Source organism: Centruroides vittatus, unplaced genomic scaffold (assembly GCF_030686945.1).
Source record: "Centruroides vittatus isolate TY-2023 unplaced genomic scaffold, ASM3068694v2 scaffold_386, whole genome shotgun sequence".
NCBI classification, from domain to species: domain Eukaryota; kingdom Metazoa; phylum Arthropoda; class Arachnida; order Scorpiones; family Buthidae; genus Centruroides; species Centruroides vittatus.
Genome location: NW_027122706.1, coordinates 2,378,163 through 2,396,022, shown reverse-complemented (window position 1 = coordinate 2,396,022; position 17,860 = coordinate 2,378,163). Strand labels below are relative to the sequence as shown.

Genomic DNA, 17,860 nt, shown 5'->3' with positions numbered 1-17,860 from the left:
ACAAATTTTTTAATCATTACTTACTTAAAACATAAAATTTTACATTAATATAGTGTCAAGCTAGCTAGTGGTTACATCTTCTGGTTACAATACAACATTTTATGAATCAACTGTTATCAGTCAGCCTATCTAGACATATTTTATTTATAGTAATGGACATTATACTTGTTGAGAAATCTCCTCAAATGCAAATTCAATTTATATTACTTTTATTTTTTTTAGTTTTTGCTAAAATATTTTTCCTTTAATAAAAAGTTTGGATTAAATTTGTGATAAATTTGACACAATAATATTGAACAAGTTGTAGAAACAAACTTGTTAAATGAACCTTTTTGCAAAATCATTAAGGTCTTGGTAAGTTTTTACTAAAATCATATAGGTTATATGCATATATAAAAGCATAGCTGTTGAGCTTGTACAGAGAAAGAGAAGACCCTTTAGCCATTGTTTGTTTTGAACAATTGAAATGCATAGAATGTTTCTTTATTAATAATCAGCAGTCTTAAAGATTTTATTTTCTGCTAGTAAAAACAACACTAATTTTATAGGGACAGGAATCACTAAGGATCCCTAAGTTTCCTCTGAGCCTAGAAAAAATTTTCCAACTCCCTCCCTCTCAAAAGCTCTGTATAAAAGACTGATAAATAAAACAAGAACTTATACTGGAATTATCTTAAACAAAATAAATAACAATAAATATAAACTAGCTGTATATGGCAGTGTTGCTCGGGCTTTTGAGGGATAGGGACTGGAAAGGGCGAAAAAAACAATAGTCTTAGTAACTAAAATATACTATACATTTATCAATCTCAGTATTTACAATAATGAAACTACAAAACAAAAAATTGTTTGGGCTAAAGTTAACGGGAGGTGGAACCCTGATATGTTTGTCCCGTAGACATTATACATTTGCTACTTCACCATATCCAAATCATTGCACCTTTCTCAAATGTCTCTTCAGCAGCAGCATCTACATCACAATCTACAGGTTAAGAGCTTTAATTTGAAATCTAAACCATATTTTTAACCCCAGCCGTTTATTCAAACTATGCACAAATGTAAACATTGGTTAGCTGAGAACGACACAGTTGTCTCAAGGGCTGATAAATCCAAGAATGTAGTATTGGTCAAATGCTCCACATAGTCAAACTAAGTCAGACAAACTAAAACCCTCTTTCAATTAATATATAGATAATGTGTTGACTGGAGCAAGGGTGGGCAACCTTTTTTATAACATGGGCCAGAATAAATTTTACGTTTTTTTCCACGGGCCATAGTAGTTAATTGATGCTTTCTTGTGACCTGTAATTTTTTAGTCTGCAAATATAAAATAAATAAAAAAAAAGAAGTTAATTACTACATTTATTTCTCTTATTGTTTTCGAAAAATTACAAAGAATTGGAAAAGTTATTTTTTTCCAATTTAATAATCTATTAAAGATCTCACGGGCCATATAGAAACTTTTCGCGGGCCGTAGCTGGCCCGCAGGACAGGGTTGCCCACCAATGGACTGGAGAATAAAACAAAACAAAACAAATAGAAAATGCTGAATTATTCTAACAATGAAAATCGTTTTTCAAAACTATTTATTGTAATATTTTTTCGTAGAAAATTAAGTATCTCAATCCATGTAAAATTTCTCAATTATTTTGGCAGTCATCTTGTTAAATAAATAAATATCCAACTCAGCTTTAAACATTTAATAAACCATCAATAAACCTTTCTTGCTGAGATATGTTTAATCAAAACACTAACGTTTTCGACCTAATACAATATGCCATCTTCAGGTGTAACCAATTTCGAATGTATCTTTAATTACTTGTTGATTACTTGAAAATGAAACTGAAAAGATTATTACAATCATTTAAAATAAGTCATGGATGACTGCATTAATATATTACTTTATCAAGAAGTTCTGAAAGTATTTTTTTTTTTCTTTTTGGGGGGGTATCAAATATGTGTCTAAAAAAAAAAATCCAATGTACAAATTGTAAATAATTACCAAATCTCTTTTTAGTGATTAAAATTAAACTCTCCTTCTCTCATCAATAGACATCTAAATTAAATAAATTTAAACACACATTTGACTAACATATTTAAAAAATTAATTTAAAGACTTAAATAAGCCTTTTGAAGTTCTTAAAGATTTTTTAAATAAAATTCATTGTTAAAAATGTGTTTAAATTTCTTTCATTTAACTAATAATCATTAAATAGAAACTTTAATTGCATCAATACTTTTGATCACTTACATTTTTATTATAAAACGAATCATAATGTTAATAATCTTTTTCCACAAAGATTTTAAACTATTCATAAAAGTTTTCAATAAGTAAAATTGAAAACAACGAAGTCGACGGTAATGAGAACCGCACGGACATTATAAATTGTATATGATTCATACGTAATGATTTGTTTACCTGATCGGAAGTTTTTCTGAGTTGTTTTTCTCTTTCGAATTGAGTAACCAACTGTTCGTTATCTTCTCTAAGCAATTCAAGTTCGACTTCATGTTCCTGATTTTCTACATAGGACAGATCCAATTCTTCCAAAACACTAACAACTAATGGCATTAATTCCTTGACAACGTCTTCGTCATACTTAGAAATCATCTTTTCGAACTCCTGGTAAATGCTACCAGCTAAATTCCGAACTTTATCGGACATCACAGAATGACTATCGTCAACGGTCGTCGTCGTCGTCCCGTAAACTGTTTCTTGTAATTCGTTCTCCATTTCTGTCTTTTTAAACGAGAAACTTTTTCCTAATCATCCCCAACTGTTCCGTACGACCGCATTTGTCGGATGACAACGAATTACTCAACTATTTACTCCAGGAGCTGTTTTGGACTCGACGTGACAGAACTAAGCGATCTACTTATCGTATAGACACCTGGGATAGAAATGGCGACTCCCCTGTTACGGTGCTTACGGAGTGTAAACAAGACAAATATATGGAAGTTAATAAATTTTGGAGGAGACGTCAGATGGGAAAGTTCGGTTTTAAATGGAAAAACTCTACGGATTGGATGTGCCAGTGGATTTTGGGGAGATACGGCTACAGCGGGTGAGATTTAATTTTTTTAAATACGTAGAAAAACGCTATTTTAATAAATATTTTCTGTTTTATTCATATATTTTTAAATGTCAGAGTGTCCCGTGTAGATACATTAGTTGACGTAAACGAATCAGTTTAAAAACATCTTGTCTTATCGCATTTCAATGTTCATTTCGAAATACCCTTCTTAAGTTTCACGTGATTTGTATTGTTTTCATTGTATTTACAGTATATTTAGGTTAATATTTTTTCCAAAAAAAGGATTTATTTTCTATATATTAATAAATTATTTCGAATATTAATAAAATTGAGAATCGGCGACAAGCTTTTTATCTTGAATTTGATAATTTATAGTTTTTTTTATTTATTTTTCTTGATAGTGAATTTATTTTTGTGCATAGCAACAATATTAATATCATTATAAAACATTTTAAAATTAATATAAAATTATTTTTAATCGAAACAAATAATTAAATTTATTTATGTTGAATATATATATCTAATTTCTACAGATTCCTGAAGTATTATTCATTAAAAGTTGAATGAACTGTTTGAAAGAAATCTGATTGGATGATAGTGTAGTGTTTATTTTTTCTGGGCTGTAGTTCAGTTTAGCTTTCGGCTATTTTATTTTATTTCATTATTTATTCATTTGTTACTTAGCATAACACAGCACTCTTATAGTCCAGATTTGTTTAATAATAATTTGGTAAACTAAAACATAATCATTTTTAAATATTCATATTATTTCATTTTATTAAATATTAGATACATTAAAAGAAATAAAATGTAAAAAAAACTGATTCTCGAACAATTTTTACTATTTTATGTTTAATAAAAGGGTTAATGTTACCTATGGTAGCAAACATGGCGGCTCGTCTCTGAAACAGTGGGGACGCACATTCTAACCTAACCTAACCTATTCTAACAAATTACCATAATTATTGCCAACAAAATTATTAGAATAGGTTAGGTTAGAATGTGCTGTTTCAGACGACGAGTCACCATGTTCGCTACCATAGGTAACATTAAACAATAAAATAAATATAAAGAACCTAAATAATCCTTTAAATAAACAACAACTAACCCATTATATATAAAGACCAACAACTGCCGAATTATCGGGCTAGCAAATGGCTATAGTAATATTAATAATTTAAGTTAATTTGCCTAAATTTATTTAAATTATTTAAAATTCTAATTATTAAATTTAGCAAGAGATGACGCCTAACGCCTAACTCTAGTACCAAATTAACTTAAATTATTAATATTACTATAGCCATTTGCTAGCCCGATAATTCGGCAGTTGTTAATCCTTTAAGTTATAGACTGGAATTTTCTCCAGTTTATGGAAAATTTTTGTAATTCTTTATTTCTGGATTTAAAAAAATTTGTTAAAAGATGATGATAAATTTTAGTTTCAAACAAATTCAGATTATTTTCTACTTCTAATGAGATTCTTTTTTTTTTTTTTTTTTTTTTTTTTTTTTTTTTTTTTTTTTTAACTTTTTGTCCTGTGGGCACTAAGAGAGCCTCCTTCAGCAGGCCCATTATGGGTTTGGCCAGGCCCACAATGGGGCTGCCGGGTGGTGAGGGATGAGGCCCGACGTATCCACTCTGAAAAAATTCTTGGGGATTTATCGACCTGTCCGGATTCAGCCGGATAAATCATGAGCAAGTTCCCCAGAGCAGTAAGCTGCTACCTTGACCGCTTGGCCATCCATTGTCTTCTCATCTTTAATGTACTTTTATAAAATGACATAAGACATTCAAGATTAATGTTTGGTCCTGTCAATGTTATAATTTTGCAGTACTTATTAGATATACACTAAGAATACTCAGAAAATAATGTATTACATTTAATTTCTCAGGAAAATTTGATTTTTTAAAAAAGTAATATCTTTAGCTTTAGCTTTAAAGTAATGCATATGCATATAGTTGTAATATTACCTGCTAGATAACAATGAAATAGTATTTTTTGAAAATGTAAATGGCATGCATACCAAGTTGGGAGTAATATGTAAAAATTCTAAAAAGGCCAAGAAACCTTTCAAACAGGTTTTTCCCACATAATTTGATTTTAAAAAATGCCACTTCATCATGACAGTGTGCCACCAACTAGTTTGCATTTAAAAAATCATTATAAAATTTCAATGTATTATTTTGTTTTATTCATGTTATATTCTAGTCTAATCTTGTCTTTTTCAATTACCACCTTTTTAATGTTTTAAAAGGTTTAAACTTTTTGTAATGTTTGAATTTTTTGAATTCATTCATTGTGTTCACAACACAAAAGTTTGAGGCTGTCAAAGACATTTTTGTGGTATTCTGCACAGAGACTTGAAAGCATACAGTTCTCATATCTTGATGGCACGTGGTCATAAATTTGAAAAGAGACTATGATGAAAATTAATTTAGACAGTTGCAAATTTATATAGCAGTGTAACCAAAATCTTCAGTTTTCAAGAAGCAATTAATAGTAGGTATTAATTGTATTTTAATCTATACAATAGAAATTGCTAATAAATATTGATATAACAGTAATTGTCATTGTAAAAAAATTTCTGATTTACAATTAGTAGTACAGTCAGTGGCGTAGCGTAGTGGGGGCGGCAGGGGTGGCCCGTCCTGGGCGGCACTTTTAGGGGGCGGCAAAATTTCACAATAAATAATATCTTGTAAAAATACCTAAATAAGGGAGCGGCGAAATTTTCCTCTGCCCCAGGCGGCTGACACCCATGCTATGCCGCTGAGTACAGTAGTTACAAGGATACCCAGCAGTCTAATCATCAATTTTGATGAAATTTGTAGATGTGTTACATTTACTTGTACTTAAACTCCACCGTTCAGGCATTCTTGAGTATATTACAAGAAAACTTTTTCTACAACCATTAATATCTATATGGAAAACTAATTCATGAATTCAGGGCATAGTGTGATTAGTTAAGATGTCACATGCAGGGGTTTTGTTTTTCAGGTTTACCTGTATGCACAGTTTTTTACATTTATAACTTAATTTTATCATTTTTAAATTTGTTATGAACAATTTTTAAGGTCATTAAAAACATAATTTTTACTTTGATCACTTCATTTTATATCATATGACATTATATTCATATTTTGTATTCTTTAATGTAATGCAGGTGTAAAGACTTTTTAATGAAATATTACAGTCATATGTAAAAAATGAAACATTTTATTAATAATAGCACCATCAGGTGATCAAATAAATTCTTGAATACATGATGAAATTTTTGTCCTGTTGATCCTGTGACTTTGGTAGAGTTTAAGTACTGTACAAGTAAATACAACACATTCACAAAATTCCATCAAACTTCATGATTACAGACTGCCAGATGCCTCTTGTTAGTAAACTTAAGTAAAGAAAAAATTTTTAGAAGAAATAATGGAATTTTAGATTTGAAACTAAATAAGAGATAGTAAAATATGAAATTCTAGATATGTTATTTACAGCACATGCTGAGTGTACTGTACATATCATTTTTAAAAGAAACTGATTTAGGTTCTATTTTAATTACTAATTTAATGTAGCTACTATTTAATATGAAAAACAAATTCTGTCATAAATTTTAAACTATATAATTCTACTATGAATTCAGTGTTATGCTATCACTGTCTAGGTTAAAAATCATTTCTATTATTTAAAATAATTTGCAGTTCTAATTTATTCATTATCTACGAGGCATGTTTTTAAAGTAAGTACCGTTTTGAAATATTAAAAAAACAAGCGAACATTTTTAACAAAATTTTTATTTATGTGAAAGCCCATATTTTACACTACTATTCTACATAATTCCCATTAATATTGAGACACTTATCGTATCGTGGGACCAGCTTTTGTATTCCATCCTCAAAGAATGTTGCCGCCTGATGAGACAACCACTGCAGAACGGTCGTTTTGACTTCGTCGTGATTGTTATGGCGCTGCCCTGCCAGATGCTTCTTCAAATGCAGAAACAAATGATAGTCACTCGGCGCTAGGTCGGGACGGTATGGAGGGTGGTCTAATTGTTCCCAGCCAATTGATGTGATTAGGTCTTGAGTTTGATTTGCCGTATGTGGATGAGCATTATCGTGGAGCAAAACGACACCCTTGCTCAGTAAGCCCCGCCTTTTGTTTTGTACTGCACGGCACAGTTTTTTTGAAGTCTCACAGTATGCAGCTGAATTGATCATTTCACCATGAGGCAAAAAATCAACAAGCAACACTCTGTATCTGTCCCAAAACACCGTGCACATGATTTTCTGAGCAGAAATTGTTTGCTTGAACTTAACTTTCCTTGGAGATGATGAATGTCGCCATTCCATGGATTGTTGCTTCGATTCCGGTGTAACGTAGGCTACCCACATTTCATCACCTGTAACAATACGGCTTAAAAAATCATCTTCCTCATCACTGTAGCGCTCAAGAAAAGTCAATGCACTGGCCAAACGTTTGGTTTTGTGCTCCTCCATCAGCATTTTCAGCACCCAACGGGAACACAACTTCCAATAATTTAATCGTCCGGTCACAATTTCATAGAGAACACTTCTTGAAACTGCAGGAAACTCTTTAGATAAAGATGAAATCGTGAATCGTCTGTTCTCTTTCACTTTACAGTCCACTTTTTCAATCAAATCGTCGATAATGACTGAAGGTCGCCCACTTCGTTCCTCATCATGAATGTTTGTGCGGCCATTACTAAAGGCCCTAACCCATTTTCGTACCATTCCATCACTCATAATGCTTTCATCATAAACTTCACTGATTTGGCAATGAATTTCAGCCGCTTTCGAGCCTTTAGCACTGAGAAAACGAATAATGGCACGCATTTCGCAGTCGGCGGGATTCTCAATGAGTGGCAGCATTTCAATAACACACAAACAACAGTAAACACAGTCGACTGGCTCTGTAATGGCATTTGTGGCTTCCCAACAGATGTAGGTACAGAGCGCGCATGCACTAAGTGCTGACTGCAGCGCTCCAGCGGCATTATATTAAAACGGTACTTACTTTAAAAACACGCCTCGTATTTGTTAGAGTTTAGCATTTGGCATGGAGACTAATTGTATTACTTTTTGTTTTGAATCAGAAACTTAAAATCAATTGTTCTTATATTACTTATTATTTACAAGTATGTTCAATTATAGATTCTAATGATGATAACAAAAATATTCTTGAAAATACTTAAGAACAAATAACCTTGATTTCAAAACAAAAATACTGAATGTATGTTATGAATTTTTATGAAGTCAAGATAATTTTTGTTAGTGAAAAAGAAGGTTTGGTACTTATATTTTTTATCATTTCACCATTGCTATCTGTTCATCTACATTTCTATTGTTTCATAATTTTATCTTTATAAGATAATATCATTATACATGTAAATCAGCTTAATTTTTTTTTTATTTGTTTATCTACTAAGTTTCTCTTGAATCAGAATAAACTTTTTCAAGTCTGTTATCAACAATTTTTCTATTATCATTACTTCAGTTTAGCTAATTTTTGAAAAAAGAAAAGAATATAGCCTATGTTTTAGTTCACATCAAAGATTTCTTTTCTTATTTGTGAATCCTTTTACAGTTTAATTTTAAAAACATAGTACATTTTTTTTAAAGAATCAAAAATTTTATTAAGTTTAATACTCTCAAGGCATAAGTTTTCTAATCTTCAGAATCAAACAAGTTATACAAAAATAAAACAAGAAATGAATATGAAATCTATTCCTTACAAGTATTAAATCTAATAAAATTTTAGACTATTTAAAGAAGGCTTATTGTTTTTAATGATTAATACACATATGTACTTGAGTTTTTTATAAAGTTTCTAACAGAAGCATGTAAATGATTAACTTTTTTAAAACTCATCTTATTTAAATTGTAATGTGTCTTTGTTGTTTATTTCATTTTTGTATCAATTTATCACATTACAAAATTTAAAAACTTTATAGTGTTCTAAGAAACAACTTTAATAAAAATAATTTCTGATGTTAAAATAAAGACAATTTGATCCCTTCATTATGAATTTTACATATATTTCAATATTGGAAGACATTTACTTTTATGATTTATATTTTTATTATATTACAGTAGAGCGTCGAAAAGTGGAACCAATTGGGGACTGGGGTCCTTCCAGTTAATGATTTGTTCCAGTTTCCGACTTTGTACGAAAAAATACATTAACCTGTCCGATGTTCAAATTTTTCTCCGTTGCGTATCGCTTCCTGTTGAATTTTTCTTCGTTGCGTGTCGCTTCGTGTTGAATTTTCATCGATTTTAAGCCTAACGAAAATTTTTATAATAATCATCGAGGCTATCGTATCGTTAAAAATTATTTCTGCATTTTGTACAAACAAAATAAATATATTAAAGAATATAAAAAAACATGAAAATTATACTTTAGAAGTAAATTTAGTATCAAAAACATTCGATTCGGCACGACACAGTCCGACTGAAAATCGTTCCACTTTCCGGCCATTCCACTTACCGACGTTCCACTTATCGACGCTCTACTGTATATCTTTTTTTATATAGTCTTACCCTAATAAATTAATAATTGCTGTTATTTATAACAGTGAATAATAAATGTATTAAGAGAAAATAAAAATAGGAAAAATCTTTATTAAATATAATTTATTCTGCTTTGTTTGTGTATTAACAATCTTCATGCCTATTAATTTTTTAAAAATTGTTTTCAAATGTATTATTAATTTTGTATTTTAAGATTAAAAATTAACTGGAATGATCAATAAAATACAGTAAGACCCCGCTTAATGTGGGGTTGCGTTCCTAGACAACAAAGTGTTAAACGAGCATTAAACAAGATCATTTTAACATAGAGTAAATAGGGAAAGAGGAACACGCGGCCAAAACTAAACAAATTTTACTTTAATTTTAAGTTATTTTTATGTTAATTTTTATAATAATATATGTTAAATAATACATAAACATATGCACACAGAAATGTAAAGTTCATTTTTTATGAAGACAGTCCTGACTTTTCTAAAATTCTTGTTTTTTTGCAATAAAGTTGTGAAGTTTCATTTGTCACTTTTTTCTTTCCTCAAGGAAATGTCAGTAGCAGAAGATTGCATCCAAAACCCCTTGTTTTGCTTTTGCACTCCTTTCAAATTCTGGATCATTCGCTACAACTTGATCAATGATTTTGGTTATTGTTACCAAACTTTTACTAAGAAAATCTGTAGAGAAAATTTTTCAGGTGCATCATTTTCAGAATCTCTATTTTCCAGTTGTACATGAATTCCTTGTTCTGCCAGTTCTTGAAGGTCATTGTTGATAAGACTCTCACCAGAAACCTGTGGTAAGTCCTCAATATCCTGCTCGTCTACATCTCCTAGTCCTGCTGTATCGATTAGGTTGACTTTGGTCAACCTAACGATACAGCATAGGCTCTTCTCATTGAGAATTTTTGGATACCTTCAGTCATAACTTCTTCCACACTTCATTTGTGCATTTATCACTTAATTCTTGCCAAGTGAAGCTGATATTGCCTATGGTATCCATGATGTTATATTTTCTCCAAAATTGCACCAAACAAACATAGATTTAAAGAAATTACACTTTTTTGCCACTTTTTGCTTATTGGTTCATGTTTGTAAATTATCATATTATATGACATATATCGTATTATACGAATCAATGAGATGCTGCGATAATTTAAATCTGTGTAAATTTTGAGCTTTTTTTTAGGCTTTGAGCAGACTGCGTTATATCGAGGCAGCATTAAGTGGGATCTTACTGTATATGTTCATTGAAAGTATATTTAAAATATAACTTTAAATTTTAGCTTTAAAAAAATTTTACAAATAAAACATTTAATTCTTATGTACTAAATATATTTTTTTTGTTTAATAGTACCTCAGTTGGTTCATTTGGGAAAATTAGATTTTTTAGTTTTTGATTATTTATCTGAGATTACTATGTCTCTCTTGGTGGCAGCTAAAAAAAAATTCCCTGTAAGTAATTTTTATCTTAAATTTTTATTTATTAAAATGTTTAAAAAGTATAATATAATTAATTTTTCAAGTAATTAATAATTTCAGGAATATGGATATACACCAGATTTTGTCTTAGCTGCTATGGCACCAAATCTATCTGCAATCAAACAACAAGGTATTCGGGTTATTAGTAATGCTGGTGGTATTAGTCCTCATTTGTGTGCAAAGGCTTTGAAAGAAGAAGCTTCTAAACAAGGAATTGAAATTAATGTTGCAGTTATAACTGGTGATGACCTAATGGCAGAAGTAAGATCTTTTTTGTTTTTATTTATTACAATAAATCAAACTAGTAATTGGGTAAATAATGAAACAAAACTGAAAACAACAGTACTGTAATTTCACAAAAATAACCTATAGTTTATCTGTGTTTAAAAAAAATAGTTTGAAAAGGGGTGCAGATTATGCAAATGGCTATTTACCAATTTTAAATTGCAATTATGAATTCATCAGACAGCTTTTTTCTTTATCTAAAGTCATGAAGAGTGTCTTTAGAAACATGAAAATCTCTTTGTGCACTGCAGTCATATTCATCTGCTCTCACAATTTTTCTTAAAATTTCAAAAGACATATATTGTATGCCTACCCTGTCTTTAGATATCTTGCGTTCATTTCTTATGCAACAATCCATGCTTTAATTATAATTAATGCTATTATATTATTAGAAAGTCCCATTTGATCTTGTTCTTGAAAGCTGATAAATTTTCAATTAATTTCCTCTTCCATATACAATGTCAAAATTTTAAAGAAATATGAGTTGCATTCAAGTTATAAGGTCTCTGAATTTATTTCTTAAAAAGAAACTGCTGTCATTTCTCAACATAGTTTACCCTGGACCGTGTGAAAAATGTGTACCGTAGACATACACATTTTTCACAGTATTTTCACCACAATTGCAAGCTCACTGTGAATGTTTTATAGGAATAAGTGTTGGCCACTGGAAAATCATTGATGCTAGAGTGGAATGGTTGGTAAATGTGAAACCACAGAGAGTATGTTTCAGCATTGGAAAAAGCCAGAAATCTCTAGGTGCATGGTCAGATGAGTACAGTACATTGAGAACAACTTCAAAGTTGTTATCATGCAGAAATGTGCAGAACCTATCTGGAGGAAACTTTTCAATTTCAGGTCATCATGCAGCTTGGTATGCACAAAGTGTATAGAAATGCCGACTTTGGAAGCTATCTCTTCTATAGTCAATCAGCAATCTTCCATAACCATTTGCTGCATTTGTACAGTCATGTTGCTGAATTGGCTGGTGCATGGACAAAGCACCTTTGGTTTCTTTGCACATGATGTTTGGCCTTCTTGGAACTGTCACACACATAAACACAATTTTTTTTATGTTCATGATGTTACGGACACAAACTTTTTTTATGTCCATGATATCATCCCTACATGTGTCACTCAACTGGCAATGAATTTCAATGGGATTCAATCTAAGTAAGTAGAGGAAACGGATAATAGCATGCTGTTCTTCAAATATGAAAGTTACCCTCTTTAGTTACCAAAATGATTCCAATGTTAAGTGTTGCCATGAGGTTTCTATAAGCAGAACGGTGCTGCTGTTTGTCTTACCTGATTCTACCAAATGTCTGCATTGTTTAAAACAACTCTTATGTTTGTATCTTTTTCCTTTTCCAAGAAATAGATTTAGAGACCTTGGAACTTGAGTGCACCATGTATTTAGAAACTGACTGTCAAGTTTGTCATATGTTAACTCGTTACTCTTTTTATTGCTATAAAGTGAATTTTGATGATTAAAATAATTATATACAGGTACCCCTCATAAAACACAGTAGTTACATTCCAAAAAAGTGTCATGTTATGCAAGTCTGCACTATACAAATCACAGGACTAATGCAAAGCATATGGTTACGTTCCAAAAGTTAACAAAAATATACTATTCTTTTTCATTACTAAGAGAAATATGTTTATTAAAGCAATCGATAATTAATTAACAATCACAATTAAAAGTACTGTATTATGCATTAATATTAATTTTAGTTAAACGAGGGTGTTTTCTTTTTTACAAAGTATTGTCGACAAATGATTTTATTGGATGAAATTTAGTATAAAAGGTGAAAGGTCACCTTCCAATTTGCTCTTGTTCTCGCTCTCATTGGACACTTACTTAGTGTTCAAATGTTTAGCCAATGCTCCTGTTTTGGCACCCTTGCCGAGTGCCCAAGACATTAGCCATCCCTCTTCCAGTTCTCAACCTCCACTTGTTCCCAAGGACTACTCAACTCTCCTCTACAGAAGTATGTGAATGTCAGGTAATATAATTATGTCATGTAAACTATCTCTCAAGTCATGTTAGATTTAGAGGTTAGACTCAAGGTCCTCTTTTTATTTTACGGTGATATTATTTTCTTGTTCTTATTTTTGTATATGATACTCCATTTAATGTATATATAATAGTTATAGTTTGTATAATAAATATATCACTATATTCTAAACTGTTGTTTAGATTGATTTAATGCCTAACTCCATTGTTGACCCATGAAATTCACGTATTCCACATTACCATGAAACTCACATAAACCACGTTTGTATTCAGTAAACCCTCCTGTTTCTGTTAATTAAATTCTACTTTACTTTGTGTCTTAGTCTGTGAACTAGACTTAGTGATTTCAGGAATCTTGATGATAATCAGAGACAGTTGACAAATATTTGCATACTTATCAACTTTCAACGATATTTAATGGCCATCCTCAGTGAGATGGTAGGTACACTGGAACCACCTTTGTATATATGAAGCCCTCACATACATATAGTGCTAACCCTGAGAATCATATTTCTGAAGTAATTGAATTTGAATGTTTGAAAAAATCTTAAAATCATAAGAATAGGTGTGTGTTAATATTTTTGCTCTTCAAATGTTGCCTGTAGATGTGGCTATCATCTCATGCTCAAAACCAAAAAGATTACAATTGTCTGATAAAATATTCAACAAGAAAGATTTCACAGATCAATGTAATGTGGAATAGTACTGTCTCCAAGAATTTTTGCTATTTTCACAGCATTGTTTATTGAATACCAAAAAATATTGTCTAGATAATACTTTTTATTTTTATTTAATATTTTATTTTTACATTATTTTATCTTTCTTAATTTATTTATGAATATTTTCCACATCAATAACAGTGTCATCTGCCTTAATCTGGGAATAAAAAGCATGGTATGCTTTAGGAACCCATCTCATCAGGGACATAATATCTGCCACTTTATTTTTTGCAATCAGCAATGTCCCAGTGTACTTTTTCTCCAGCTGATATGGATGTGTGTTGATTATAGGGTGATCTTTCTGAGTAAGTGATACTTTTATCAATACTTCATCTCTGGAATGTGCATAACTTGCATATGGATTGTTGGGATCATCTGCAGTATACTTAAGTGTTCCAGCCTGACTGAAATCAAGCAGCTGTTTGTCAGTTGTGACAACTCTCTTCTTAATGTTTTTTATGAAGGCAGAGACATTTTTGAAATCTAAAGTTTCCATTCTGGTTACAACAAACTTGTTTCTTTTGTTGACTTTCTTGATAATATCTACCTAATGGTTAGTATTGTAGACATTAGGTTCATATTTTTGTACATATGTTTCAATATGCTCAAAGTTGCAGTCATAATCGAAGCAAGTATGTCCAACTTCAGGGAAGTTACAGTAGATTTCTTTGACACAATACAGCTTAAAATCTCTTGCCAAATATCACATGAAAGAAAGTAAAACACACTGAGTGTGGTGTTAATGGTTTTTTATTTTTTGCTAGCACTTTCAATGAACTTATATTTATCATCTTCAGGTGAACAAGATTTAAAATATAGAACACAATATTCCAATGTAAATGGTAGTGAAAAAGAAAAAAAAACTTTTTAATATTTGAGACAATATTTTCTAAATTGCATACAATAAGTGTTAAACTTTTAATGATTATTCTGGGTGCCTAAGGTATATAATGGTTATGAGTTATGCAAAGGTTTTTTTCTAGGAATTTTCTGCAGAATATACACTAGTGTACACTTATTTGCATGAAATTATGTTATTGGAGAATTTACACAGTCTCAAATAATAATTCCAGTTTACAAATATTTATATACACTCAATAATAAATTCTCATTTGGTAGAATTTATTAATTTTTTTAATAGTGTCTATTTTCTGAAGTAAAAATATATCATATTCTTGATTATTTTTACAGATAATAAACCAAAAACTTTGCAATACATTGATATTGCATTATAGTAATACAAATAAACCCGTAACATATAAAGCCAACCCGTAACATATAAAGCTACCACCAACCAAAGCTGAAATTATCGGGCTGGAAATGGCTATATTAATTATAAATTACAAGATAATGTGCTATTAGAGTGTGGCAAGCCCAGCAAGGTGTATATATACAAATATAGCCGTTTCCAGCCTGATAATTTTGGCTTTGGTTGGTGGTAGCTTTATGTTACGGGTTCGCTGTTGTTGTTTATTTGTATATATATGCCTTGCCGGGCTTGTGATTGCCGGTTGAGTGCCTTGGGAGGAAGTGGGCGCTTGATGTGTCCCCAGCCGGCGTTGTAATGGCCATCGATGGTCGTAGCTTATGCTTAGATATACTGGAAGGGGAGATCAGATTGAAGGTCCGGGTAGCGTAACTGGTAATGTGTCTGCACGGTAAGCAGGAGTTTGAGTCCTGCTTTGGACCGATTCTTTTCTTCCAGTTCAGTCTAAATTATTTAAATTATTTAATTAAATTATAATTATTAAATTTAGCAAGAGATGGTGCCTAATGCCACACTCTAATAGCAAATTATTTTGTAATTTATAATTAATATAGACGTTTCCAGCTCGATAATTTCGGCTTTGGTTGGTGGTAGCTTTGTAGTAATACATTATCATCTAATGGCATAGTTCTTACAATCTTAATAATAAAAATGTAAAGTGAAATTAAAATTTTTATTTATATATTATTTTTCATTAAAAAATTTGTTGTATTAACTTTTTAATACTTTATTTTATTATATTTTACATATTATAATAAAAAATGATATTACAGGCAATCCTTGAATTTTGGATAACCCATTTTTTCATACAAAATACTTTGATACTCTAAATTGCTTTCCATATCGCAAATTCAAATTTTTTTATCTTTTCATCTGAAAAACAAAAACTTTGAGCTATTGCTTAAGGCACTTTCTGCCAGTTTGGTTTGTTTCAACAAAATCATTTCTGAAAATTAGTTTTTATTGTCTGTTTTCTGTTTAAATGTTAAAATTCATTTGAAATGTTTATGCATTGTAATGTTTTCACTGTAAAAAAAGTAAATCTTTCATATCTTAATAAAAAATTTTTTAATTTTTTCAGCTCTCTGGAAATGGAATTCTCTTTATAACATGTAATTTTATTGCTTGTGTTTCACATACACAGTTTTAGGAATGTATTATGTCCAAATGTTTGGACTGCTTGCATAATAAAAATGTAATATAGTTTTTTGCAAATCCTTGTCATAAAAGTTCCTTGGTAGTACAGTTTGATCAAAGTACTTTTTCTGAAACAAAAGTATTCCTTTTTCTTGTCTTATAGTTAGATTTCTAAAGATGTTCGATTAAATCTGAACACTTGAATATTTATACATAATACTCAACAATGGTCCCAGAAATCTTTAAAAGGGTGCAGAAAGGAAACAATATTCCTTACAAAACTTTTTACTAAAGTACCCAACTGTACTTGAGAAAAGCCTTTAGAAGAAGGTACAGCTGTGCCCTGCACACTCTCTAAATCCACTCTTGCTGCTGTTCAAACTTGTTTTGATATTGGGTTAAAATTAATCATCTTTAAAAATGATTTACATTCATATGAAGTTACTTTGAAAATTTTGAAAATCAGAATAATTTTACAATTTTTCAGAATTTCAATAATAATAAAATTTATTTAATGTGTAATTAAAATTAAACTTGTTTAATGCATTAAACAAACAATAAAATATTGTAAATATATAATTTATATATATTTAAAATTTTAATATTTATTTATTTATTTATTTATTTTATTTCTGTAGAAAGAAAGAATTGAAAAAGAGAATTATAAAGAGATGACTTCAGATTTACCATTTCCTAAAACAGTTAACAGCATGAATGCTTATCTTGGGTATTTATGAATTAGTTTAGTTTTAAATTATATATATTAGTTTACATGTGGACAACTCTTAATGTTTTCAGATATATGTAAACTGTATTGTGTAAATTATGTTTGTTATATCTTCTTGAAGTATATTTCTCTTCCATTTTCTATGCAGCATTTTATTCTCCCAAACTAACTATGGAAGCAACTATAACACTGGATTTCTGAGATGCTTTTAGTGTGCTCTTTGAAGTTAGAAGCTGCTTATTCTGTTTTCAAGAAAAATATCATATGTAAAGCAGTTCCTTGACTTTGGGAATAGAGAATAGTCACAATGTCAGATCCAGGCTACAGCATGGCTGATTCACTAGTTGAATATTTAATTCAGGAAATTCATTGTTCTCATTGCCAGGTATGCTAAGGCATTATTATAGTAAAGCAGAAACTGTCTTTCCAATTGAAACCCATGTCTGGTCTTTAGATATCTCCAATAAATCTCCTGAAAGACTTGTAATAGAAAAATTGTAACATACCAATCAACAGTCTTTTGATCCTTTTAGACATATAGGCCTAGTTGCAATATAAAGACCTTGGCCAAAAAATATGGCCACCAGTTGGAAACTAGCACTTCTGACATATGATGGCTCATCTGGGAATACTTAGAGTGCTGACTGCT

At 30.4% G+C, this 17,860-nt stretch overlaps 2 protein-coding genes across 10 annotated transcripts in view; one reads left to right on the top strand and one right to left on the bottom strand.

Moving 5' to 3' along the window:
• The window catches only part of LOC136988714 (C-Jun-amino-terminal kinase-interacting protein 4-like), a 94,478-nt gene extending 91,744 nt beyond the window's left edge, over positions 1-2,734 (bottom strand). For all 8 annotated transcript variants that reach the window (XM_067286660.1, XM_067286662.1, XM_067286659.1 and 5 more), the window contains exon 1: positions 2,420-2,734. In XM_067286660.1, the coding sequence (XP_067142761.1) occupies positions 2,420-2,734 (315 nt within the window). The remainder of the gene's footprint in view (positions 1-2,419) is intronic.
• Positions 2,735-2,845: 111 nt separating this feature from the next.
• Positions 2,846-17,860, top strand: part of LOC136988719 (uncharacterized) — an 86,801-nt gene continuing 71,786 nt past the window's right edge. The window contains exons 1-4 of one of the 2 annotated variants that reach the window (XM_067286673.1): positions 2,846-3,065; positions 10,932-11,032; positions 11,120-11,320; positions 17,123-17,211. In XM_067286673.1, coding sequence (XP_067142774.1) covers positions 2,903-3,065; positions 10,932-11,032; positions 11,120-11,320; positions 17,123-17,211 — 554 coding nt within the window. In that variant the 5' untranslated portion in view covers positions 2,846-2,902. Of the gene's footprint in view, positions 3,066-5,387; positions 5,536-10,931; positions 11,033-11,119; positions 11,321-17,122; positions 17,212-17,860 lie in introns of those variants that run through there. The other variant, XM_067286674.1, reaches the window with a different exon arrangement.